Below are 24,820 nucleotides of genomic sequence, written 5' to 3' on the forward strand. Positions count from 1 at the left end.
TTGGTCTCTATAGCTAATTTCACTGTTCATGACATCTATACAGGGGGTTAATTTCTATATAGCCCAGCTGTTTGAATTACATAAAGGCCTTAGCTCCATCCACAATCCACCTCTTTGCCAACTTTTGGATTAGCTGGTGACAGCTTGAGCCACCAGGAGCCACCCACATTGAGCTTCATTTGGCTCTTCAGAAAAGCCTATGGGTGACGTCTAAAGCCTATTTCGGACAGGATTAGTTTAATTTAAACAGGAAACTAAAGGACAGAATCATTTATGTAAAAAAAGTGATGAGTGCCTCAATGATCAAACATACCGTATGTGGAAACTACATATTGACAGGATATGATGGTATAACAACATATGTTTTACAGAGGGTTGTATTTGGACACGACTTCAAAACACAAAGTGCTTTACAAACACAACACATTTAAAACTAAGAGTAAAATTAACTAAAAGCAGAGATAAGACACAGTATAAAACACAGAATAAAACAAGCTAAAATGTAATTTGAAATCAATAAAATCACAAAAAGGCAATTTTTAAAAAGTGGGTTTTTACAAGAGATATATAATACGAGACAGAGTTTGCCAGCCTGATCTCCTCGGGCGGATCTGATTTTTGTTGGTCTAATCCTTGAAATAGTTCTGAGTACTATTGATTTAACACGTTTGTCTAAGGTGAGGTCTTAATAAAAAATAACAGCAAGATTTCTGCTATTTTGAGTGACTGCGTGGGAAAATGGACTGAGACTGTTTGACATATGGTTATTAGCCCTGACCAATGATTAATATTTCTGTCTTCCGTATTTAGCTGCAGGACATTTTGTGACATCCACTTGAAGCTTCCATGAGGGCTATTCAGAAGATTGACAGTGTTCTGATTGACACTGATATCATATCTCCGTATGAGTGGGAGCATGTAAATAGAAAATAGAACTGGACCCAGCACCAAGCCATTAGGCACCCCACAGTGGACACCTATTGCAACTGACCCGGTATCGGTCAGTTAGTAGGGCCTAAACTATTGCAAAACAGTGCCATCAATACCCATCCAGGTTTCAAGACAGGCCAAACGGATATCCTGGTCAATGGTATCGAAATCCAGGTGGAAAAGGACGGATTTAAGGCCAGCATCAGCTGACAGCACTAAATCATTAAAAACCCTAAGAAGAACAGTGTTAGTACTATGATTCGTTCAGAAGTCTACGGAAGCCCGGAAAGGCAAGATGAAAAATATATATTTACAGGCATTGTTGGCCAAAATTCCTCCGCTTAGGAGATAGTATCGCCTACAAGATAAACTTTGAGGCTCAATTAGTCTCGTTTGAAAGCCGTGCCTGACACATGATCAGAGGGAAGTGAAAGTTCAGCAAAATGCAGAATAAACAACAGGCTTTACCTTATTAGTTAACTACGTAACAGGACTGGGCATGGGTGACCACTTGGGTTAAACAGTGTAGATATAAGGTCTGATAGAATCATATTGTGAAGAGACTGCGTGTTCCACATGGCTACTTAATATTCATGTCAATGGATGATGATTATGATGTCTGCAGGCAGTGTAAACCTACCTAATGTGTATATGATGCATGTGGATGCAAGAAATACAATATGTAAAATAAATGTAACAACAAATAGCAAGTTAAGTACACACCTGGACATTATTTGTACAGTATAGCTGATGTGTCTGGACATGGTTGTTACACATGAGGTCTGTGTGTATTAAGTGTAGCAGACTGCTGTTATTTTTAGGTGATTTAAGAAGATAAACACAAGATCTACAGCCCCAGTTAAAAGTGTATGTACGTTCGAATGTAAAGTTACACATGGAGCTGGAAACTGGCTGAGGGCTCACTTCACTACCGGCATTAATCGCACTTATAGGTTATATTGTAAAGTGAGTTGTCAAGTCAGATGTGTGTGTGTGTGTGTGTTTGTGTGCGTGTGTGTGCGTGTGTTTGGATATCAACATATGATGTGTGATCAGTGAACTGCTTATTTTCCACACAATCAACATCAGCTGTCACAAATCAAATGCATTTTGACCCAAGACCTAAAGCTTTTCATCAGATCAATTGATAGTGAGAGACATCAGAATTTGTGACAGGAGCTGATGTTGGCAAAATAAGTATACAGTGTGCATGTCAATGGCAAGAACACAAATACCCAGACACATGCAGACAGACAGACACAGACAGACAGACACACACACACACCAGTGAAGTGAAAATGACGGCTGATGCATTTTTCATATAAACAGTATAAAAACGTACATTTTACACATATTTATTTTGTGTGTATTCCACACTTTTGTACCTGAAGCAATGCACTGTAATGCATGTGTATTCCTCATATTTATTTTGTGTCTATTACACGTATTGAAAGCAGGAAACGTAGTATAAGACAGCGAATAAAACATCCACACACAAACACAGGACTTTCCCAATGGGCGAGCAGGGTTCATTTACCGGGCTGTTACCGTTCATTTCCTGGACCTACTAAACCAAACCACAACCTATATTCTAATCCTTACCAAGTGGTTTACATACCTTACTCTAACCATCACCCTTTGTAGGCTAAACTGGTCATGTAATGGTGGTTTGGTGGTCCACTTCCGGTCCGTTACCTTCTGGTGGTTGACGTCCGTTCACCCTCTAGTAAGAAATCATACGAATTAGTGTGCTGAACTTTTCGTTAAGATATCTTATGAACTTGTTGATGAGAATACATTGAATAATAAGTAGGCTGAGTAAATGATCCAGAATGTCCTGTTTTGGCTACAGCGCTGTACCCACCAGAACGTTTTCTTTTGAACTGGATGTAGCCTAAGGCTCTCTTGATCCTTTTAAATACATTATCATACAGACCCTTACATCACATTACGCAATTGGAAAATATGACAGTCACAGCTAAAGTGCTTCATATCTAAAATGTTTTTTAAATGTAGTAGTATAACATAATGTGATTCTTTATACTTTATTAGTGTCTTTACTGAAGTTTTCAGCTGCCTGGCAGCAGGGAGGACAGAGGGTAGGGTCAGCTACAGATCAGCACCCTTGGTTCTTGCTTGAGGACACTTCCTTCTGTTAAATGGTAGTCTCCAAGCACCAGGCCATCCTGCCCATAAAGTCAGCTCTATATAGGTGTGTGTGTGTGTGTGAGCTATCTGAGACATAAGATGTACCTGCTCCTTTTTTGTGCAGTGCTTCTCCAAGTTATAAGATACGTCTTACTTGGATTGATTTAAAAAAAGTCTGATTTATCGTTAAAAGGGATTAGTAATTTCCACTCCATTAGTAAGGTACAGTAATTGATGAATGGCATCATCGCAAGAGATGAGAACTTTCATTCACTTTCATTAAAAACTCATTACATGTCTCTCTCTGAAATAATTTGGTCGTTGTCTCTATGTTGATCTGAGTTGCTTGGAGATTTATTTTCTTGGAAGACGGCATGCTTGGTCACAGTGCTTTTGGGAAATCTGTTTAATCATGTTCTTGCCGACAGTTATTCACTGTAAATCAAAATTAGAGAACTAATTATTAATACTTCATCTTTCTTAAATACTCATATTTTTTATTGTTCAGAATTTGATAGAATATCTGCTGTGGCTATCCTGTACTAGCATGTTTTTCTTAAATAATCAAGGCACTTCAACAAAAACCTTTATTTTGTGAAAAAAAACTGTGAGCAAAATTACAGAACATTAACCAATGTGTAAGAAGAGAAGATTTCAACAATGTTTTTTAGGGCTATATAATTAAAAAATAAATAGAAAGTGTAGAGGCCTATGCTTTGAATGACTTCAGCACATCTGTGTTCCTTAGCCATTACCTTGTTGTGAAGGATTTTTCAGAGATTCCCTATGGGGTTTAGATCTGGACTCTGGGCTGGACATTTCATTGTTTCAATATTCTTAGCTTCAAAGAAATGTGTAGCCTATTTTGCAGTGTGACAGGGGGCATAGTCTTGGATGAAAATTGCAGCTGATGTGGGGAAAATTGCAGTGAAGGTGTTGCATGTTGCTGACGGAGGTTAACATAAACATTTGCATTCACCCTGCCATGTAGCTGTACAAGAGGCCCAACTCCTGCTGCAGAAAACATCCCCAAACCATGACATTGCTAAAGTTGAATTTATATGGATCTCTTGGGAAACATTATGTTTGGTGTCGGACTTGGGAACGACTGAACCCAAAGTGTTTAAAAAAGTCAGTTAATTTGGAGGAGGAAGTGTCAAAGTCCAGATCTAAACCCCATAGAGAATCTCAGGGAAATCATTGGTAACAAAGTAATGTGTAAGAAACCCACCCCAGTTAGTGAACTGTGGAAGAGACTGAGTAAGAATGGACCAAGATCAAACCAGAGCAGTGTGAGAAACTAGTGTGGGCGCAGATGTGCTGAAGTCATTCAAAGCTGTGGCCTCTACACTTCCTGTTCATTTTAGAATCCTTTAGCCTGAAGAAAACATTGTTGAAATCTTCTCTTCTGACACAATGGATACTGTTCTCTCATTTTGGTCACATTTTTTTTTTTCACAAAATACATTTTTTTGTTGAAGTGCCTTGGTTATTTAAAAATCAAGTTTTTACTTACTGTTTTTATATATTTTTTTCTGCTTCCCTATCCTTTCATGGCCCTTCAAAGTTATCTTGCAACCTTACTCCCAGCATGGGAACAACAGGCCTTGGGCAAACCAGCATGGCCTTGTGGAGAAGTTGAGTCACCCCTTGTTTCTAGGCAACCGCAGATGAAATTGGTTGTGACCACACATTTTTTGCCATTAAAATGTTTGTTTTTTTATGTTTAAGGAGTCATGATTCTTGTGTTTGAACAAGTTTGAAAAAAATATCTCATGTGTAAGTGCTTTAGGAATAGCATGATGCTATGACCCACTGTTCACAGGACTCAAGTGCTAAGCATACACTATAAGAGATGGATGTAGCTAGCGATACGTCAGCTATTAGTTTGTAGACTGCTGTTTTGAAGCCAGGAAATTGCATTTTGGACACCTTGTTTTTTTAAACCTGGATGTGACCATATTTGGACAAGTGGATGAAGAAGGAGGAGAAGGAGCACTGTTGGCAGAGGTGAATTGTGCAGCGTTTCTTGCTTGCCTACCCAGTGCTAGACCGCAGATAATTCCGGAGGAGTAAAAATAGTGGGGCAACAGTCTTGCTCAAATTGGAAGAGAAACTTTATTGAAACACATGGATAACACGTCAATTACAGCACCTCTCACGGGCTGTTATCATTGTCAGTTACTCGCTACCTGCATCAAGTTTGTATGAGTAACAACACAACATTAAGGTGAATTGCTTTACAATTGAGTGCACATTTTCCATATATGTCAACCACCCCCACTTGTTCTCACATTGTTATCTGAACTAAAAAAAAACATCCTAAGGTCTTCTACCTTACATCATGTAGATTTTTACGAACATGGTTACTCTCAAAACATAAACTTTGAAAACTCCATCAACTTAAATTTTGGGAGGCAGGCAGGCAGGCAGGCAGTTCGACAGAGAAGCGGTTAACACTCTTGCTGATGTAACAAACTGGCACTGAATGATTTCCAGGTCTGTCCTTACATACAGATAGGGAGGTAATTAGCGCCAACAAGGTCCACCTGGAACAGCCTGCCCGGGATAAAACCACACCTCCAGCTTGCAACAAACAAACAGAGAGGGAAGACACAAACAGGGAATCACAGACAGAGGGAGGCAAACACAGAGACAAAAGGGGAGAGAAGGACTGCCAAGATGGAATCATGACAATGTTGTTTACTTTCTGAGCTTTTACTCGACGCTGTTAGTACGTGATGCGCTTTGTTGATCTGATTGGTTGATTTGGCCCGATAGACAGATGGTTTATCCAATCAGCAACCATTATCTTCGCCTCTTCCCAAAAGATCTCCAAACGAGAGTTCCCAGATGGATATGCAGAGCAAATGAGAATCAATCCATCTGGTTGAGTCAGGTTACCAATCTGCATCACCGTATCTGCTTGTAACGCCAGTTTCTCATCACATTTCCTGTAACACTACTCTTTCTCAATTGTGCCTCAGATATTGTAGTACAAGTTTGACAGTAGGCCATTGCTCTTCTGTCGGCTCAGTAGCACTGTGACATCTTTCTTACTACAAAACTCAGATCGGGTCAGATAGATTAGGCTAACGACTACCTCTCTGTCTTTTCTGACGTCAGTCATCATTTCTGCATCATCAGTTTAGTTAATTTTTTGTTCGCCCTCAGCTTAGAATCATGCATATCAAACCATTATTCTCTAGATATTGAAATTGTGAAATTCTCACACAGTTATCACTCTGGTCAAAATCAATGCCATGAAAATGTTTCAGTTTGCTTTTGTCTTTCATCTTGAATTTATCTGTGAGCATCTTCTTCACAGCTTTCAAGGCCTTTTCATCACGTCACCAATAATTAAGTCATCGATCCATATTATGATGATTACTTTTTCATTTTCTGTTTCCATTGTATTAACCCACTGATCAGCTGGGTTTTTCACAAAGTTGTGATACTACTGTTTTGACACATAAAGTGACTTTTTTAGCTTGTACATCAACTTTTCATTTGTGCTGGATTTTCTATCATAACTCTCTGACATGTAAATCTTGAAATCTATTGGTGCATGTAGGTTGGCAGTTTTGACATCCATCTGATGTAAAATCAGGTTTTCCTGTGCTGCTTTTTGTATCATCACTCTGATACTGGTTAGGTTAGCAGTAGGAGAAAATGTCCCCTTATAGTCTCTACCCATGTTTTGACTGTATCCTTTGACTGCATACTGTGCCTTGTATTTATCAGATCCATCTTCATTGTTCTTAATTGCATATACTCATCTACCCCTTACTGCTTTCTTACCCTTAGGCAAGTAGGTTAGGGTAAATGTGTCATTTTCTCTCAGCGACTGTATTTCATCATCCATTGCATTAACTTATTACTTTGAGTTAGTTGAGGTAACAGCTTCCCTGAATGTTAGGGGAATGTTACACATCAGTCTGTAGCAATCATCTACGTAAATTATGATCATCGCTCTGCTTGCCAGACACATAATCACTTAAATAACCTGTTTTTTTTTTTAATCTAGTAGGGTAACATGCAGGCTCGTGCTTGGTTTCACCTGTCTGTGTTTAGCTGTTAACCTCAGGCCTACACTGTAAAATCCAATTTGTTATCATTACTTAAAAAAAGCATGCAAACTGGTTGCACTTAAAAAAAACAGGTACAGAGAACTAGGTGTTTTAAGTTGTACCAACTAGTGCTTCCTTCGCAGAGTACACTAATAAATGAGTTAAAGCAACTAAAACAATCAAGTAGAGTGTACTTGATAACTTACTTTAGATGTACTCACAACTTAGTAAAGACTACTCAGAATTTCTATTTTAATCTACTAAATCATTGCTAGTGAAATTTACTCCGTGTTTAGTCAATATAACACATTTATCTAAATTGGACCAACTTAGCATTTCTAAGTTTTATTTACTTGAACAGCAATGTGACTTACTTGCTAAAACTATGCGAACCGATTGCAATAAAAAAGAGCAAGTAAGCGTTACTTCAGGAATCTAAGTGCCTCAAATATCTATACAGGAATGAAAAACAGGTTCCAATCTCCTAATCTGAAAAACAATTTAACGTGATAAATCAAGTTCATGACACAGTTGAACGTTCAATTATATCAATTATTTTTTCTTCTTCTTCCTTTTCAAATTTTTTTTAAAGATTGCCATCAAAACACAGCTGTTATATGAATAATACAATAAACACATCTTAAAAACTGTAATAACAGTTTACAGACCACCCTGGCTAAAGAACCAACATGATCATTTTTTATCCCTGACTAATTAATGTAACTCAAAAACGAAATAAAACGTGTACATATATACAGCATATATATATATATATATATATATATATATATATATATATAGATAGTGTTTTAAATCAGTCAATTGTGTTTCTCTTAGTTGAATTATGGAACAAACCCTGAGAACAACACTACATTAATGTCACTTTGGTTCTAATTTCTCAATTTTGTTTTAATTCTTTTTCTTCATTTCACCCTTCTTTAGACTACAGGCTTGCAATGCAGTACACTAATTTTAATATGGCTTCAGTAAGGGTATCAACCTGAGAGGGTAATGACTGGCAATTGATCTCACATATGTGTGAATGAATATAAATACATCTACAGCCTCTAATAACTTGCTGATGAACCCATGTGCTGACAATTTGAGTGTCTTAATTTAGTGAACAATAAAAAAAAAAAAAACTGAACCCACTCATGAACAAGTGAGATTTGCAAAATGTCACCACTCGTACATTTGCATCCTAATTTAACAAGAGATTTTTAAGACTTTGCAGTTTTGGTGGGAGTTTGGTCTCTCCGAAGCCGAGCATCACTCTGAATAAAGCCGAAGGTGTTTTTCATGGCTTTAGGGTAGTCCAAATGTAAAGCATATGCCAGTCCAAACAAGAGGCAAAGTGCCTTGGGTAGGTTCTGGAGATCATCCATTACAATACCTCCCTCAACAATGATGGCAGTAGACACTGGGTGAAGGTGGAGCTGATTTGGAATGAGTTGCCCATCTTCACAGACAACAGTCAGCACCCCGACAGATACTTATGCCCAGGTCTCATCAGTGTCACAATCCTGTGATGAAACCAAACAAAGTGGAAATGTATATGTTGGAGTTAACCCCTTCTTTATCATTTTTATAGTGAGACAACATGATCAAAATCTCATTTGTGCCTGTACGTCCCGTAGCTGGCTTTCAGCTCTTAGCCCAGCGCAAACAATGCAGTGGATGGAGTCAGTGGCACACTCTGTAAAAAGTGAACAAAATATTCACTGCCATGATTTGCACTGAGTTATGGTGCTAATACCTGGAAGACAGCCAATGGACTATATCAATCTAGAAATCATTATTTTTTAGACATCTCTGCTTTATTTGATAGTGACAGTAGAGAGACAGAAAAAAGCGGGGGTGGGGGAGGAAACAACAATGCAACAAAGCGCTCCTTCCAAATCAAACCACAGATGCTGCGGTCTGGACTCAGCCTTGATATGTGGTACATCTCTACCAGGTGAACTACCAGACAGACCAAATGCACCTGCATTTAAAACATAATAATTTCAAATTTTCTTAAGTCATAAATGCAAGGTCGGGAGGGCTCTGGCAGCTCACCCGGTAGAGCATGTATCACATACTCAGGCTGTGTCCTTACCCACTCTCATTTATACAATGGTAAATACAAATAAAATGTCTCCATAACTGTGTGTGCCACTTTAAAATGCTCCTCAGAGAACTTACGAAGCAGGTGTTGTAGAAGTCACTGGGGTCATCACCAAGTAGAACAGGTAGGCCTCGGAGTACAATGGTGCGCATAGCCGTCACATCTGGTTTCTAGAAGTGGATGATGAACATATTAAGCTCTAGTGCATATTTCTTGGGAGAATCCACCTGAGTTCATCAGTGGAGGAGAGTGCTGTGATCATCATCATGAGACAGCATATATCAGTTTTTCCTTACCTTAGTTCCATCAGAAAGACAAGTTCTTCCAGGTCAAGAACTAGCTTCATACCATCAGAATGCACACCCACTATGCTCCTGGCAACTAAAAAAAAAAATACTACTGGTGTTTTTCTAGCCATGTCCTCCCATCTTCTACCCCCTAACCAGTGTTGTTGCAAAAGCAACAATCACTATTTTAAGTCAATTTACCATGAGAAATAAAGACAGAAGAAGCCTTTCATTGACTTATCCCTGCATAAATTTGTTGCACCAACTCTGTCAGGGTCTTTCCCACACTTCCTTTCTTTGTCTTGAAGATCTTGACAAGCATTGTATGTGGGGGTCCTGTAGGTTCTTGGTGGCTACCCTATTGAACTCTGCAACACACAGCAAAAAGCACGTGATTAAATGGGGTTGGGCCAGTGTGGAAAAATACATTCAATGTTAATATTTTACATTTATTATAACAGTGATTGGCAGACTGCCATTTAGTATTTAGTCACCAGGCAGAATGACAGCTCTATTGAAGATGAGAAGAGTATTAGGGCCACTGAAAAAAAGAACAATAATACAGCGGTAAAAAAATATATCTGTTTCAGAAAAAAATCTGAACAGACGGGGTGGAGTACTGCAAAAAAAAAAAAAAAAAGGCTCACAAAGGATAAACAATTTTATTGTATTGTTATTTTACTATGATTATCATTATAATTTCAGTACTTACTTGTCTCTCCGTAAAAAGAGTTGAATCAGAGGACTAAAAAACTATTCCTTTAAGTGGAAATGTCCTCCAGAATATAAGCTACTGGCATCTCACCTCCAGTGCACTGGGCCCACGTTGACAAAACAGCTCTTCAGTAGCTCTGAGCAGTTGTTCTGAAAAAGACAAAGAATTTTGAAGTTAAAATGAAGTTCCACTGATATCATGGTTTGTACATTACTGACACGATCCTTAATATGTGCATGCTTCAAACAGGTCTATCAAGAACGTGTTTTTAATAATAAGGTACAATTTAAGGTAAAATTCAACCTGGGGCTAGTTTCCTATTATTTTCCCGCTCCTATTATGCAGTAGTTCTCTCCGTCTCTGTATGGGAGCGGTATTAGAGGTGGAGGTCATGATTTTAAAATACTTTTGACAGTAAAATTACATCTGGCAAAACAACTTAGACCCTAAACATCGACCAAAGTCCGACTGTAGTACTACACCAGTACCAACCACAGCTACTCTGCAGACTCACTACTGTGGTTAAATGAACACAGAGCAAACAACTCCCCTAGTCCATGTAAATATAAATATGACTTTGTGTTACTGCAGCCGTGATCAAACCCTTCACACGATCAGCTTTCTGCGCTGCGCTCACCGCGAAGTTGGGCCCAGTACACGTCTAAATCAATGTTAGTATTACAACCATTAGCTCGAAAACGGAGTATTCACAGACCTGGTGTGATGCTTATAAACCTCCAAGCATTACGTCTTCTTCCCAGATCGTGACATGACTTAAATGTAACGTTAAATAGTCCGGGAAACTCCAACACACAATACGTTTGTCCTCCATCTTTTTAGCCGACTTGATGGCGCTCTCTGGTTGCCTAGGAAACGTAAACGTCACACTAAAAGCTTCAATCTCATTTGTTGACTTTCGAAAGGTCAGCGGCAACGAGGCAGCGGCAGAGTCAAACCTGAGCGGTGCCTAGCGATACATTGTGCGCTGCTGCCTCTTCCATAGGAAATGAATAGAACGGCCAAACGTTTTTACCACGTATCATGTGTAGAGGCTTATGTTTAATGTACACGCCTCAACTGTTGCTTTCACTCACGTGACGTCTTTTTCCTTAAACCGCACTGTATCAGCGTTAAAAAATATACTGCTGGTTAACGTTTAACGTTACATGATGCAACACGTAAATGACACAACTTCACAGCTAACGTTAGCTAACGAACGCTAACTGTCTAGCAGTAATTAAGAACATATTAACAGACAAACTTGCTCGATAACTTACCTTATTATTCATCAGAAGAATAAAAGGACGGCGCAAAAGTCGACTCAGCAGGACGTCCTCAGTGCCCTGGCCAGTGTGTTGGTGCGTTGCTGACGGTTACTGAGCGGGAGATACTGAATGCTGCTACTGCGCATGCTCACTTCTTCTGCTGTGCAGTAGGAGTGAGACTGTGTTGACTACTTATTGTTGTGAGTTTAACACTAAATAAAGTAATGTTCACTCTAAACTCTAAGTATTTTGAGTTTTTCACCATGCAAGTAACTGTTACTTCATAAATACCAGTCATAAGTACATATTTTTGATAACCTATTAAAGATAACTAATGTTTGTATGTCAGGGTAGCTATTACATTTTACAGTGTAGCTACTGTATCTTGGCCCTGAGTATGTCCTAGACTCTCATCAGTAGTTTTTTCTAATCCTACGGCCCCTATTCTGGACCTCTGCATCGTCACTGGGAGTCATGTCAGTCTACCGCTCTACAAACTTTACCAGTCTGTGCTTCTTTACTTTCCAATTGTCAGGGTAGTAAACCATGTAGGCTGGGGTATTCTTGTCGTACCCGACAAAGATTCCCTTCTCACACTTTGAGTCAAGTTTTTTCTTGTCCAGTTTATAGGCATAACACTCTGACCAAAACTTTTGCATCCTAGACAGGTCCAAAACTGTTTAGGTAACTCACTCTCTATTAGCATACACATGGCCATGTCAAACAGGATGCGCCAATTTCGCTCAGCAGATCCATTCTGGTCTGGTGAGTATATTGCTAAGGTCTCATGTCTAAGGCCAGAGTAGTGCCTGGTAATTCTTTCCAATGATTTCAGTACCATAATCAGACCTCATACATTTAATCTTCCCTTATGGGGCTGTGTCAGCAAGAAACTCCTCGGTGGCTTGCACTGTGTCACTCTTATTATTTAGAAAGTACACAAACACTGCACTGGAATAATCATCAGTGAATGACAGCGCAAACCTGTACCCCTCTCTAGACTCTTGGTCACGCTAAATTAGTGCGTACCAACTACAAAGCAGCCTTGGCTCTTACATCAGGGTCCCCGTTCCTAGTTTGGATAAACTTTCCCTAAGTACATACTTCACAGTGTAGAGCAGGTTAGTCTGTTTTACCCTTAATTGTCATACCTGCAACAACATTCTGTAATTTTTGAATGTCATCAGAAAATGTCAATGACGTCAGAACAACAATATTCGTTCTTCCGGGTGGAAAAAGCTGAAGCGTTCTCCGATGGCACCACTACAACGCAAGCCCTTACGTGTCATTTAACCAGAGTAAATGGCTTAAATCACTGGGTGATCACAGGACATAAGTGAAAGTAGAATTTATTTACACATTTCTCAAGAATCTACAAGGGAAATTTCATATTTGTACATGAGCATTTACATGTCAAATTAGTAAACAAGAGTGACCTTGATGAGTGAAAGCTGTAAGAACGTTTGAACATTGAGGCTCAGCCTAAGCGGCTCAGGTGGTGGTTTGAATTAAAAATTACTTTACGGTTTATTTTGGAGATGTTAAAGCCTATTATTGTGAAGGACTGAAGTATGGTCTTGGATTTTTTGGCAGCATTGATGTTAATGTGGATGAGCAGCAGCTCCCAGTGTTTACGGAGAGGAGATCCGAGTTTCCGACAAGGGCCAAGAGGAGCGCAAGGCTAATTCACCAGTGTTACCAGACCTTTTGACCACTCTTGTTAACACAAAGATAAATCAGGCTGTTAAAACGATATTTGGTTACAAAGATAAGAAGTTAGACTTTAGTTTCTTTAGTAATTTTAGTTTTAACACCATTAAATGAACTCTAAACATTACACCATATTTGTAGGTTAAACGGAAAGTTTGATATAACTGTCTGGCGACACAGATCTGTAATCAGTGAGAAAATGTCTCCAGAAACATGGTGATGGAGGTTTGTTTCCCAGTCTGCCCCTTTAGAAGAGGCTCCACCTCCACCAGTCAGACTTGCGGACTTCTCTGTAGCACTCGTACTTTTGACGACGTCCACTCACTTTAACCTCCTCACCCACAGGTTCCGCTGGAAATTATTTTTTTCTGAAGGAAATCGATAAATCCCTACACCTTTTGCTGTATATCAGGCAACTCATACCCAAACACAACACATTTTTGTTTTTAACTACTGTATGTAACACTGTTTAAAGTAGCCGGCTGGTCAGCTTCATTTTTTGTTGTTGCGACTACCATCTTGAGACACTAGATGGCTGTGTTCTGCTCATTCTCCATATTCAACCTTTAAGTTTCGGTGTCGAAACAACTTGCTCTTATACTACTTAACCTGATTTCCTCCTTTGCTCCGGACATACATAATTCCTATAGTAGTAAATGTGTAGATTGCACAGAAATTACGGTGCATTACTTTTCTTCGTTAAATGTACAAACAGTGAATGATAAGAATCTGACTGGTTGCATGGCAACTAGAGGCATCTCTCCATATTCCTCATCAATGCTAGTGCTGTTAGCTAAAGTTAGTGATTTCGGTGGACAGTTCACAACTTCTTTTTTATTTACTTTTCCTGTGCTGCCCTCAATCACACGCTAGCTCCCCCATTTGGTACTCCTTCATCAAAACTTCGAGCACCCCTGCTGTGTACTCACTCTGAAATGTGCATGTCTGTTTTGTTTTATAAAGCGGAATCTCTAATTATGTGCTCAACAAGAAAGATTCTGGTTACTCTGCAGCTGGAGTTAGAAATCCTCAAATCCCAGAAATCCCCCTTCACACTGATATGATTCAAAAATGATAGACAAGAGCACAACATGCTAGATCACTAATGAATAACTCTGCTGCACTAAGGCACTCACTCATACATACAAACTCTCTCTTTCTCATTCTCACATAGCACATACACAAGTTTCCGGCTTTTATAGCACCATCCGCACTCTAAGTCCTTGATGCGCAGAGCGCGGCATCACTGTATCCCAGCATTCGCGCCCTCTTCCCCTCTCTCTCATATGCCTCTAGGCGCTGCCTTATTTCCCCCCGGGGAGTGGTGCAACTCTCTGCCAATTCTTCCCAATCCATCAGTGAGTGTTCTGCCCCCGTCAGAGTGGCCAAATCTTCTTCCAGCGAAGGAGCTGCTTCTGCTTCATTTAGTTTGCTGTGAGAGTGATGCTGCGTGTCGACATACCACAAGCAACAAATACTATAATCCATCAGTGCAGGATGCTGGTTGCTTTCTGGAGGGCTGTGTATCAGTAAATACATTATATTTGTGTTATTTTATTTATTATTTTTTATTTTAATTGTTATTTTAACTTCATAATTGAGTAAATTATTATTATGAATAATATTATGAGACTCTTGGCCAACTTCCCAAACTCCTCCTCTTATTTTTATAGGGCATCCCTTTTCACATATCTTCAAACAACCTGCTCTTTCTTCTAATTATACTTGAGGCGTGGACATAATTTATGTCTAATGTGTAGGTGCATGTGAACATATGCATATAGCTCTGTTTTGGGTATGCGCACAGTATGTCATTTGTCATTTTAGTGGGGTCAGTGGTTATTGCAGTGGCTTTGCCCGGGAGAGTTTTTGTCTGTGAATGTGTAGGTCTATTTGTGTTGTTTTGCCTCATATGTGTTTTGTATATTTGTGTTAAGGACCCTCTTGAACATAAGAGGGTTCATCATTCAATTAAAAAAATGCATTTAGCAGTTAACCCTCCTGCTCAACCATTTGTTTGAGCAAATTTTAATGTGTGGTATGCATATTTGAAAGTACGCATAGGCCTATTTATAATTTAGTATCAGAGGACTTACTAGACAGATGTAAGTACAAGAAGAAGAAAAAAACAAAATGAAAGCAAATAGAACTGTAAAGATTATAATTACATTGTGCTTCAAGACAAGTCAGCGAGTTGAACAACTATTTTATGTAAGCATTTTATGTGTGATATATATTTTAGTATTTAATCGAGTAATTTCAGTTGTGTCAATTCAGAGTGAAATATATATATATATATATATATATATATATATATATATATATTTCATGTACATGTGTGTATATATATATAATGTATATGTGTGTATATATACGATATATACACACATATAGAGAAAAAATAATAATATCTAAGAGAAATGTATATATGTTTTATATACTTAATTCATTTAGTTTATTATCATTTTTATTATTGGCATTACAGTATATGTGCCATACAGAGAATATATGATGTTTTTGCGTTGTGTCTATCTCAAGAATAGGGGAAGACTCAGCACCACGGACAGCTCTCTCTCTCTCTCTCTCTCTCTCTCTCTCTCTCTCTCTCTCTCTCTCTCTCTCTCTCTCTCTCTCTCTCTCTCTCTCTCTCTCTCTCTCTCTCTCTCTCTCTAACTGTCTCTTCCGGGCGCACACTCGGCAGCTGGCTGCGATACAGCTCCTCCCTCCTGTGTGGTGGCTTTCCCGACCAAAGATCCTTGGACGTGAACAGTTTCGCTGAAGAGCACTTTTCTCTCCCCCAAACAACCAGACGGACCATCGAGGCGTCAGTTATTCTATATCGACCTGAGAGAAAGGAGTTAAGGTGTCGGTTAAGGTCTCCAACAGTCCTTCACCCCCCAAATCTCTGTCAGCGATGGAGACTTGGGCTGGCTTTTGCCCAGGCTTGCACTTATTCCTGGGTATCTGGGTGATGACAGCCGCTCATACCCTACGATATGCCAAGGCGGAGATAACTTGCGCATCTTGCGCGCCGCCAGTTCAACTTCACTTGGAGGAATTACAGCTGGGGTTACGCACTGACCCGACAGAGGAGCCGGACGCCCTAAAAAACATACAAATAGAGTTAAGGGAACTCGGAGTTACCAACCAAAATACTGGAGTGGACAACGAGCACGAGCCTGGCGTTTCTGTCGAGGATACCCCCCAGTTCCAGTTCATTCAAGATGTCAGTTTGGATGGAGTTAGTGCAAAGGAAGATGCAACGGGGTCCAGTGAAGAAAGTCACCGCGCCAGTGATGAAGCAGGGGAGCCCGAGAAGGGCAAGGGTGCTGCGCTGCGGAGAGCTAAGAGAAGCGGTCCTGAGTTTGCCGAGTTCAGCGAGAACGGGCGGACCGGCCGGACTGGCTTGGATGCTGGCGCTCCGGATGATCGGAGCCCATTGCTAGAAGGACACAAGCAAGGCAGGTCCGAGTTCAGATGGAACAGGGATGAAGGGAGAGGGAATAATCGGCAGGATGAGCCAAAGCTCACCAGCAGCACTTTCTCTCTGACTGGGGACTCTGCGCATAACCACGCTGTGGTATACTGGTCAGGGCAAAACAGCAGCGTAAGTACCATGTTTCTCTTTTCTCCTTCGGCATATTCTATTGCATTTCTCTACACATTCCACGTGAAAGGTGGGATATTTTGAGCAGCTGGGTAAACAAACTCCGTGACGCACAGATCGGAGACTTTGTGCTCTGTCGTGCCGCTGACTGAGTTGTGGTTCACTGTTAACAGGTGCAATGGAAGCTACAGATGCGCACCGACGGTCACTTTTCCTTAAATGACAGACTTGTGCAGCGACCTTTGACTCTCCCTACAATTACGCACGAAACCTCTTTCTGTCATGACCTTTCTTTTGATGTTGTATCATATTATCCTCTCTGTGCGTCGTCTGAAAGTCGTTTATTTTGAGAATGGTCCTCAGTTTGTCATGATTTATAGCATTAGTGGGACAAATATGTATGATTTATTTGCACCAAATTTGAGATATAATGCATGATTCATTCCTCCCTAATGATGCGAGGTTTTTCATCCGAACTAATTGATTGGGGAAGGAGGGAGTCATACATTATTGCTCAACCTCCAATGAGCCCTTAAATTCTTTAGATTATGATTTTCTCCTCTAAATGACAGTTTATGCTTCCCCTGAATATTTGGGTTTACTGAACTTTATACCCAAATATATTATTATTATTATTATTATTATTATTATTATTATTATTATTATTATTATTATTACCATTACTATTATTATTAATAATATTAACAATATTATTATTATTTTGATATATTTTAATATTATTAATATGACAGGTGATGGGCGATAGTCTTTATATTGCAATACAATGCAATGCAAGGTGTCAGTCCTAAATGCATTACCAGAGGGTGTTCAGTGTTCATTTGGAGGTTGGGTCTTGAATCAATGTTACCCAATGACAGCGCTGACATAAAACATAGACATTGAGGGAAAGTAATTGGTTTGACATTTTAACCACTTAATTGATCAGTTAACACAATTTTAGAAAATTAATTCGCCTAATTTCTGAAAAAAAAAAAACATTTATAAATATGTCAAGAAATGCTAGAAACATAACCTAAGAGTCTGTGAAAACATATATCATTTGAATCTAAATAGGTTCCCCATAGGTCTCTGGATGCAGAAGGACAACATTCAGTCCTTTGCTAGTCACAACATAACTGTCCCGGTCAAAGACCGGGGCAGCCTGCTGCCGTAACGTGTAAATCTTTACAGCAGCAGTAAATAATGGCCGACCACTTACTCGTCTCTAAAGAGACACTGACCGCATTCAGGTCCATTCTACATACAGACTAGATGAAAATTCGGCCCCTCTTACACAAGAGGGCCCTCGTAGGAAGAGCATAATGAGACAAAATGAATCAAAGTCATTTACACAACCATGTAGGCTCAAAGGGAGCCGATGGGCTCTTCTTTGTGGTTTCACAAGCTTAATTTATTGTTGTGGCTGTTCCTCTTGCTTTATTCCATCTGAAAAAAATCCCACATATTCAGCCTTGTCTGAGCTGATTATAACACGGTGCATGAACTTGTTTTTTATCCCGCAGTGAAGACTGAGGCGCTGTAAGGGGAACATGGTTGTGTGTGTGTACATATTGGTATATGTGTGACTGTACGAGTGTGTGCTGGATGGAGAGGGTGAGGAGGTTATTTTGTGCTGCCATCCCTCATCTTTCAATCTTTATTAATTATCCTGTTGAGGGGCCTTTATCCCATATTCTTTTCTTTTTTGGTGGTAAAATAAGGGAAATCAGGCCTTGCCTTGAGAGTATCCTCAAGAGACGAGATCTGCTATTTAATCTTCATTGGCCTTTGGTGCTTGTTCTGGTGATGAATGGAGTGGTACGGCAGGGAGATTTAGCTTGATTGAGTCCTCTAACTTAAATATAGCTGTAGAGTAAGAGTGAGTGGCGGGCTAACGGACTGACTAGCTGACTGGATGGATGAGCAGCTTGGTTCAGCCACCTTCACATCTAATGTCTATTCACCATTCATTGTACACTTTGATAGCTACTTCATTTTTGACATTACTACAGATACAAATCACCAAAACAAATTGATGTGTGTTGTTTGGTTAGACACTTTAAACCAACTGAGGCATCATGTTGGTCCCGTGGTTAAGACCTGTCCTATATACCATTGAACAAAAATACCCATGATTGTATTCCAGTGAGGACATTATATACCTTGAAACAACCTATGCATTGGTGTTTGTGGGTGTACAAAGTGACTATAACAGGACACCACTGTTTCCTACCAACTGTCAATGCTGTTTTTTTCAAGCTTGATTGCAGTCTTTCCTGAACCTTAACCTAATAGTTCTTCTTTTACATATGACAATGACCGTTCCAGAACCATGACCAAGTAGCTCTTTTAACCCTGATGGTGATCATTCTCAAACCTTAAACGCCCCTACACATGTGATGCGGTAAAAAACGCTTAGCGCCGGCCATTAATTTACGACAAAGGAGGCGGTAGCGCCCAATGTAGTGGCAGTGCCCAAGGTTCAAATCAGTTGAACTTTGACCTAGTTGCCGCTGCCCTTTAAGAGGCGCAACCAATGAGATAGAAGCTTTGAGTGTGACGTCTACATTTCCTAGGCAACCAGAGAGCAACATTAAGCCGGTTAGAAAGATGGAGGAAAAACGTATTGTTTGTGTGTCCGAGTTTCCCAGAATAATGTCGTATCAATATCTCAGAAGAAAACGTAATGCTTGGAGGTTTGTAAGCAGTCAAACCAGGTCTTTGAATAGGCAGTTTATGGTTGTTTTAATACTAACGCTGATTTGGCCATTTACTGGGTCTCTGCGCCCAACCTCGCGGTGAGCCCAGCGCAAAAAGCTTATCATGTGAAAGCCCCTTTGGGCGAGTAGAAGCCTCCAGTGTCAAAATCAGACACTGAAGGAGCTTCTACCAACTGTTTTTGTAACCTGTCCCGAACCTTGATCCATAGCTTGGTCATTTCCTTTTTTTACCTTTATTTATTCAGGGGGCGAACACTGTTTCAGGAAGGACCTGATCACATTAACACGTGGAAGCTGCCCAGTACAACCACAGTCTGCTCTGCTGGTCACTGAGCAGCTCCACTGAGTTAAACTAGAAACTGCTCTCCCTTTTTGTTTCTGAAATAATTGAATGATGCAACCCTGAATGTTAATTACTAAAAAATTCAAAAATGTTTGATTTTATGTCTTGTTTTTTGCTCAAGGGAACCTCAGTGGTGGTAATAAGGGAAGGGCGAGTGCTGCTCATCACTTCCCCACCAAGCTTTCGGTCACAAGCTCGCATCTCTAACCTTTAGGCCACCACTTTGACTATGACACAAGTTGCTATTGTTTGCACCCTGTTTCCTCCTAACAGTCTTTTTTGGTTTCTTTTAACCATGACCACAATCTCTTGATAACCTTGACCAAACAAGTCTTCTTTGAACCATAGCCATGATCAGTTTCAGCAGTTTTAACCAATGACCAAAGAGGTGCCAGATCAGAAATGCCTCATATTGACAATTAACACATTTCATTTAAGTAGATTAGACCGATCTTGAGTGACTGAAAGACTTATTGGATGGGAGGCGGTCATGTACCATTGTTCCATTGACCTTTAGGTAAGATACCAAACTCCTACCTGCTCAACCACTTCATTCTTGGCTAAATGCCTAGAATATAAATGTAAATGAATCTCAGCTGGCTGACTGGTTTGCCGTTTGGTTGAATGCCCCAGAATCGGCCATACATTCTCAGCTTCTTAGGGCTAGAGGTTTTCTTTTAGTCTTATTTCAGCAAGATTGGTCAGCCGTGTCTTGTACTGTGACTACCTCTGGGAGGACTTGACGCTGCTGTGGGTTCCCGAGGGGGGGGGGGGGGGTCGTCCTCTGAGGCGTATACACACTCTTCCCCCGCTGCCCTGCCGCTCTTTCTCTCTGTCTGTCGTTGTATGTGTCTTCATGTCTATGCCTCAGGCTTATGCGGGTTATGTCGAAGGCTTAACCTTAGATATTAACTGAGAATGTAGAGGTAGCAATGTTGAGACTAACTGTCATGTATTATATTCATTGACATAATTTCAACGAAGCATCCCTACAGCAAAGTGACAAGTTCTTTCCTGAAGTACCTTTGAGGCTGTGGAATCCCCCCACCCTCCGCAGTCATGAGCATAATGCCATTGTGACTGACAGCTTGAATACAAAATGGATAGTACTAGCAGTGCCTCTTGCGTGATCTTGAAACATTCATCTCTTCTAAGGGAACCTTGAGATTTCCCCCCAACAGCATTTGCAATTAATTTGTTTCTGTAAAAAAAGTGTGACCATACATATCTGCATATTTTGTTGATCGTTAAGAACAGGGCGTCACCTTTTCAGCTGGTCAAAGCCACGTTCTTTTTTTTCATGTACCAAGGCACATGGTTCTCTCTTTGAAGTCCTTTATAAGTTGGATGGGGGGAGGGGTGCTCAGGAAAATTAAGATGATGTGAGTACGAGCTCGACTTGAGTGGTGTTTTATAGTCATGAGAACTCAAACAGGGACAGGTCAGTCAAATGTGGCAAGTCATCGATAAAGCTGTGTGTTTGAAATTCCCAAATCCCTCTTGAGGAACACATGCAGACTTTCAATAGCTGTATTAGAAGGTAAACATGTCATGCAGCAAATATACACTTATTCCAGTACAAGACATTTAAAGCTGAAAAGCTGCATTTTTGCAGGATGTCTTTGGAATACTTTATCAACCTGGCTGCTATGTCATGCATGACGTGCATGCATGCTATGGTCATTACATGCCCCATCCATTGTGTAGGGGGGGGGGTTTGATTTAGGATTAGGGGCAGTTCTTGTTCCCACTCACTTTCCATCAACCCATATCACCCCTCAGCCTAAATTGCTGAAGGTAATACATTACAGAGTTTTTCTGTCCTTCCCTCTCCAGCTACCCTGGTGTCTCTCTGCTTCTGAGGAATAAAGAGGGGGAAAAAACAAGAATATCATAAATAATGTAACCCTTCCAGCAAGCCTTTTCTCCTTTATCCCTCAATCTCTCCTTCCTCCTCTAATTAGTGTCTACAAATGTGTTTCCCATCCCCTGTTGTTGTTTTTTTTTGCATTGGATGTATGAATTTGTGGCCAGAAGCCATGTGCCACAAACCTGAATGGAGAACCCTTCTTGACTAGCCTTGAGTGCTAAACTCCTGGCACTCTTGACAGTTCCTGAACAGTCTTGGGCTGAGGCTAGCTCTTGACCTCCTGATTGCATGCAGTGTGGTTTTAAAAGCATGTTATGTCACTTAATGCTTACCCTGTATGCCTAAGCTTTCAAATTCCATGTGTAGGATGAGTCACATAATGTATGGTCTAGGTCATATTTAATTTCTGGAGACTTTAACGTGCAGTGCAGACATTAGCCTTGTATAATGAAAAGCAGCACTGGCTGCTCCTGCTTCCCACACAAAACATTTGTCAGAGAGCTATAGCCACAAAACATCTAATCCTTATGACAGCATTCACAAAAGTCCAGCTCTTTCCTTTTTACTGAAGTTATCTAGGTCGGCATAATTTAGGGATTGCATTTAATAACTGCCATTAAAGGTCACAGGATGCTCTTAAAAGTGTCACATAATATTAAAACTCTCCTTAGTGCTCAGCATTACCACAGAAACACTACCACATTAAGGAAGCCATTCAGGAAGCCATCCAATCAGGTTGCATTGCATCTGCTGTTGCAGCATAACGCAGATCTTGGATCACATCAAGCTGCTAAAAGCGTTAAAGCTGTGAGCGCGTGTATATTAGGAACCCAGCCGGTCAGACAAGAAGCTTTGAGGCTGCATTCGCCAAACCTAATGGCCTTATTATGTTTCCTGTATGATTGCCACGGTGGCTGAGGTGCTGATGGAAGCCACCCCGCTACGACTTCAGAGAGTCGAGTATAATCATACGCTTGGCCACTGATCCTGTTCCGCAGTGCAAGGGTGAAAGTGTGAGGTAGAGAGATTTGTGTGTAAGTATGTGTGTGTTAATTACATGGGTACACCCCAGTGTCAGCTTTAATTTAGTTTCATTTCTATTCTATTAAATGTTTTTTTCCCCATCAGGGTTACCCAGAGAGTACGTGGGACCACTACCAGCGCCAAGTATAGTTTGAATACGTATGGATTGATCTGAGAAATATCAAGCTTTCAGTTTTAGACTTACAAGTCCCCAAGGCACAGTGCATCTTGACCTTATCCACATTTTTTTTCAAGCCAAGTGTGATACCTTGTAATACTGATGTCCCTTGCCATTTCCAGAACATGGACAAGCAGTGGAGAGTGGCCAGGCGACGAGTATGTAATAATGTCAGACTATAGTGAAGCAATAGACTGCACGCTGTGTTTCTCTCTCTCTCTGCCGTCTATTTCCTTTTCTCTCTTTCTTCCTCTCTGCCTTCATTCAGCAGGCACTGTCCATCCCATGCATTAATACATCTTCACCAGGTCACGGATACACAAAGTCACAGGCAACGAGAGACACACATTCAAACAGGCAGGCGCAAAGTTGCACGCATGTACATACACACGCCATTAATCATTCTCAGTATCACGTCTCACTCTCAGTCGGAGTGAATGGTGTCGTGCCTGGAGGAGGTTGTCACTGATGGAGACTAATGTTGACACATAACACCCCAGGACCTGCAGTCAATTAACACATTGTCTAATTAAAGTGATCTACTGGTTTATCTATGAGAGATTGAAAGTGGCTGTAAAATGGGCCCACGCTGCATTAACTTTACAGTCGGGTCTGCTTCTTTATTTCTATTTGGATTTTAATGGTAATAACCTGCTTAAACATCCCCCCATTACCAAACAGATTGTGTGAGCGTCTTTCACTGATGGCAGCGGGAGATAGATGCTTATGATTTTGGATTTCTATTTCCTGTTAATACCCCTCTCAAGCTGCACAAAACACTCCAGCAGTCGTCGTACGTGACTGAACTTCAGACTGTCCATAGTATCTGGCGTAGAACTCACTCTCAAAAGTGCCCTTTAAATAAATCATCTCTCAACAAGCTGTAAGTCACTTCCCCCCCCCCCCCCCCCAAGGTTTGCACTTACTTTGCTTTGAATAGGAACAGCATTATATTTCTATCACACACAGTAATTGTCTCTTATTTACTCATCTTCGATGCTGAGCTACTTTTAAAATCTTAATGACGCCGTAAGAGTTGTTTGAATTGCTTGAAGGATACAATACTAATATACGTGTGCCTTATAAAGGAGAGTGGTCATGGATATCAATCAATTATTAATCCTCAAGATCTTTTATCTTTTATTTGTGTTCTCTGTACAGAGTAAGACAGGCTGAGGTGAAGGTATCGCTAACAATCCCTTTAGTTACTCATTGAATAGAGGTGACACGTACACTCTCCAGTTTGTGGCATGAATTTCCCACTGAGGCTCCATTATGCATGTTATTTCGGGTATGTCAGTGAGATCAATCATCATCACACACTGTCTTAGTTTAAATCATACAATTCACATGTCCGAAAGGGAAAGCAGCAAAAGCAGCAGAAGCGATAGCTCATCTAGTCCCGCCCCTGTTACCCACAGAATACATTATCTTCATCATACTATTTTTCTTATGACATTTGAAATAACATGTTTCAACAGCAGGTAGTAATCAGAGCTGCAGTCTAGCTCTAGATAGTCAAACAGACTACATGTGTGTCTGCACAAGTGTCCATATTAGTCCGTCATGAGTGAGCATACGCACATATATACTGTAGAAACGTGTATAATGTAATACAGTATACTTACCACCTTATATAAAATGCCAGTTCTTGGCAAGACTTGCTATAATTTGTGTGTTGACACGTGTGTTTGTGGTGATGATGTATTGGGCTGTGTTATAGTTGAGCTGTTTAAGTGATATTAAATGTTAATATATAATTAATTAACAAATGTGACCTGGTGATTTGGTCAAAAGCAAAAACATGTGAGTAAGGGGCTTTGGAACTGCTGTTTCTAAGGTGAAAA

General features: G+C 40.2%; 1 protein-coding gene across 1 annotated transcript in view; it reads left to right on the forward strand.

Moving 5' to 3' along the window:
• Nucleotides 1–16,146: 16,146 nt before the first annotated feature.
• sorcs3a (sortilin related VPS10 domain containing receptor 3a) overlaps nucleotides 16,147–24,820 on the forward strand; it is a gene marked incomplete at both ends in the record, with an annotated part of 290,454 nt that continues 281,780 nt past the window's right edge. The window contains one exon of the mRNA XM_083937916.1: nucleotides 16,147–16,839. Within this exon, the coding sequence (XP_083794042.1) occupies nucleotides 16,147–16,839 (693 nt within the window). The remainder of the gene's footprint in view (nucleotides 16,840–24,820) is intronic.

This window comes from Echiichthys vipera, assembly GCF_963691815.1.
Source record: "Echiichthys vipera genome assembly, chromosome: 2".
Lineage (NCBI taxonomy): Eukaryota > Metazoa > Chordata > Actinopteri > Perciformes > Trachinidae > Echiichthys > Echiichthys vipera.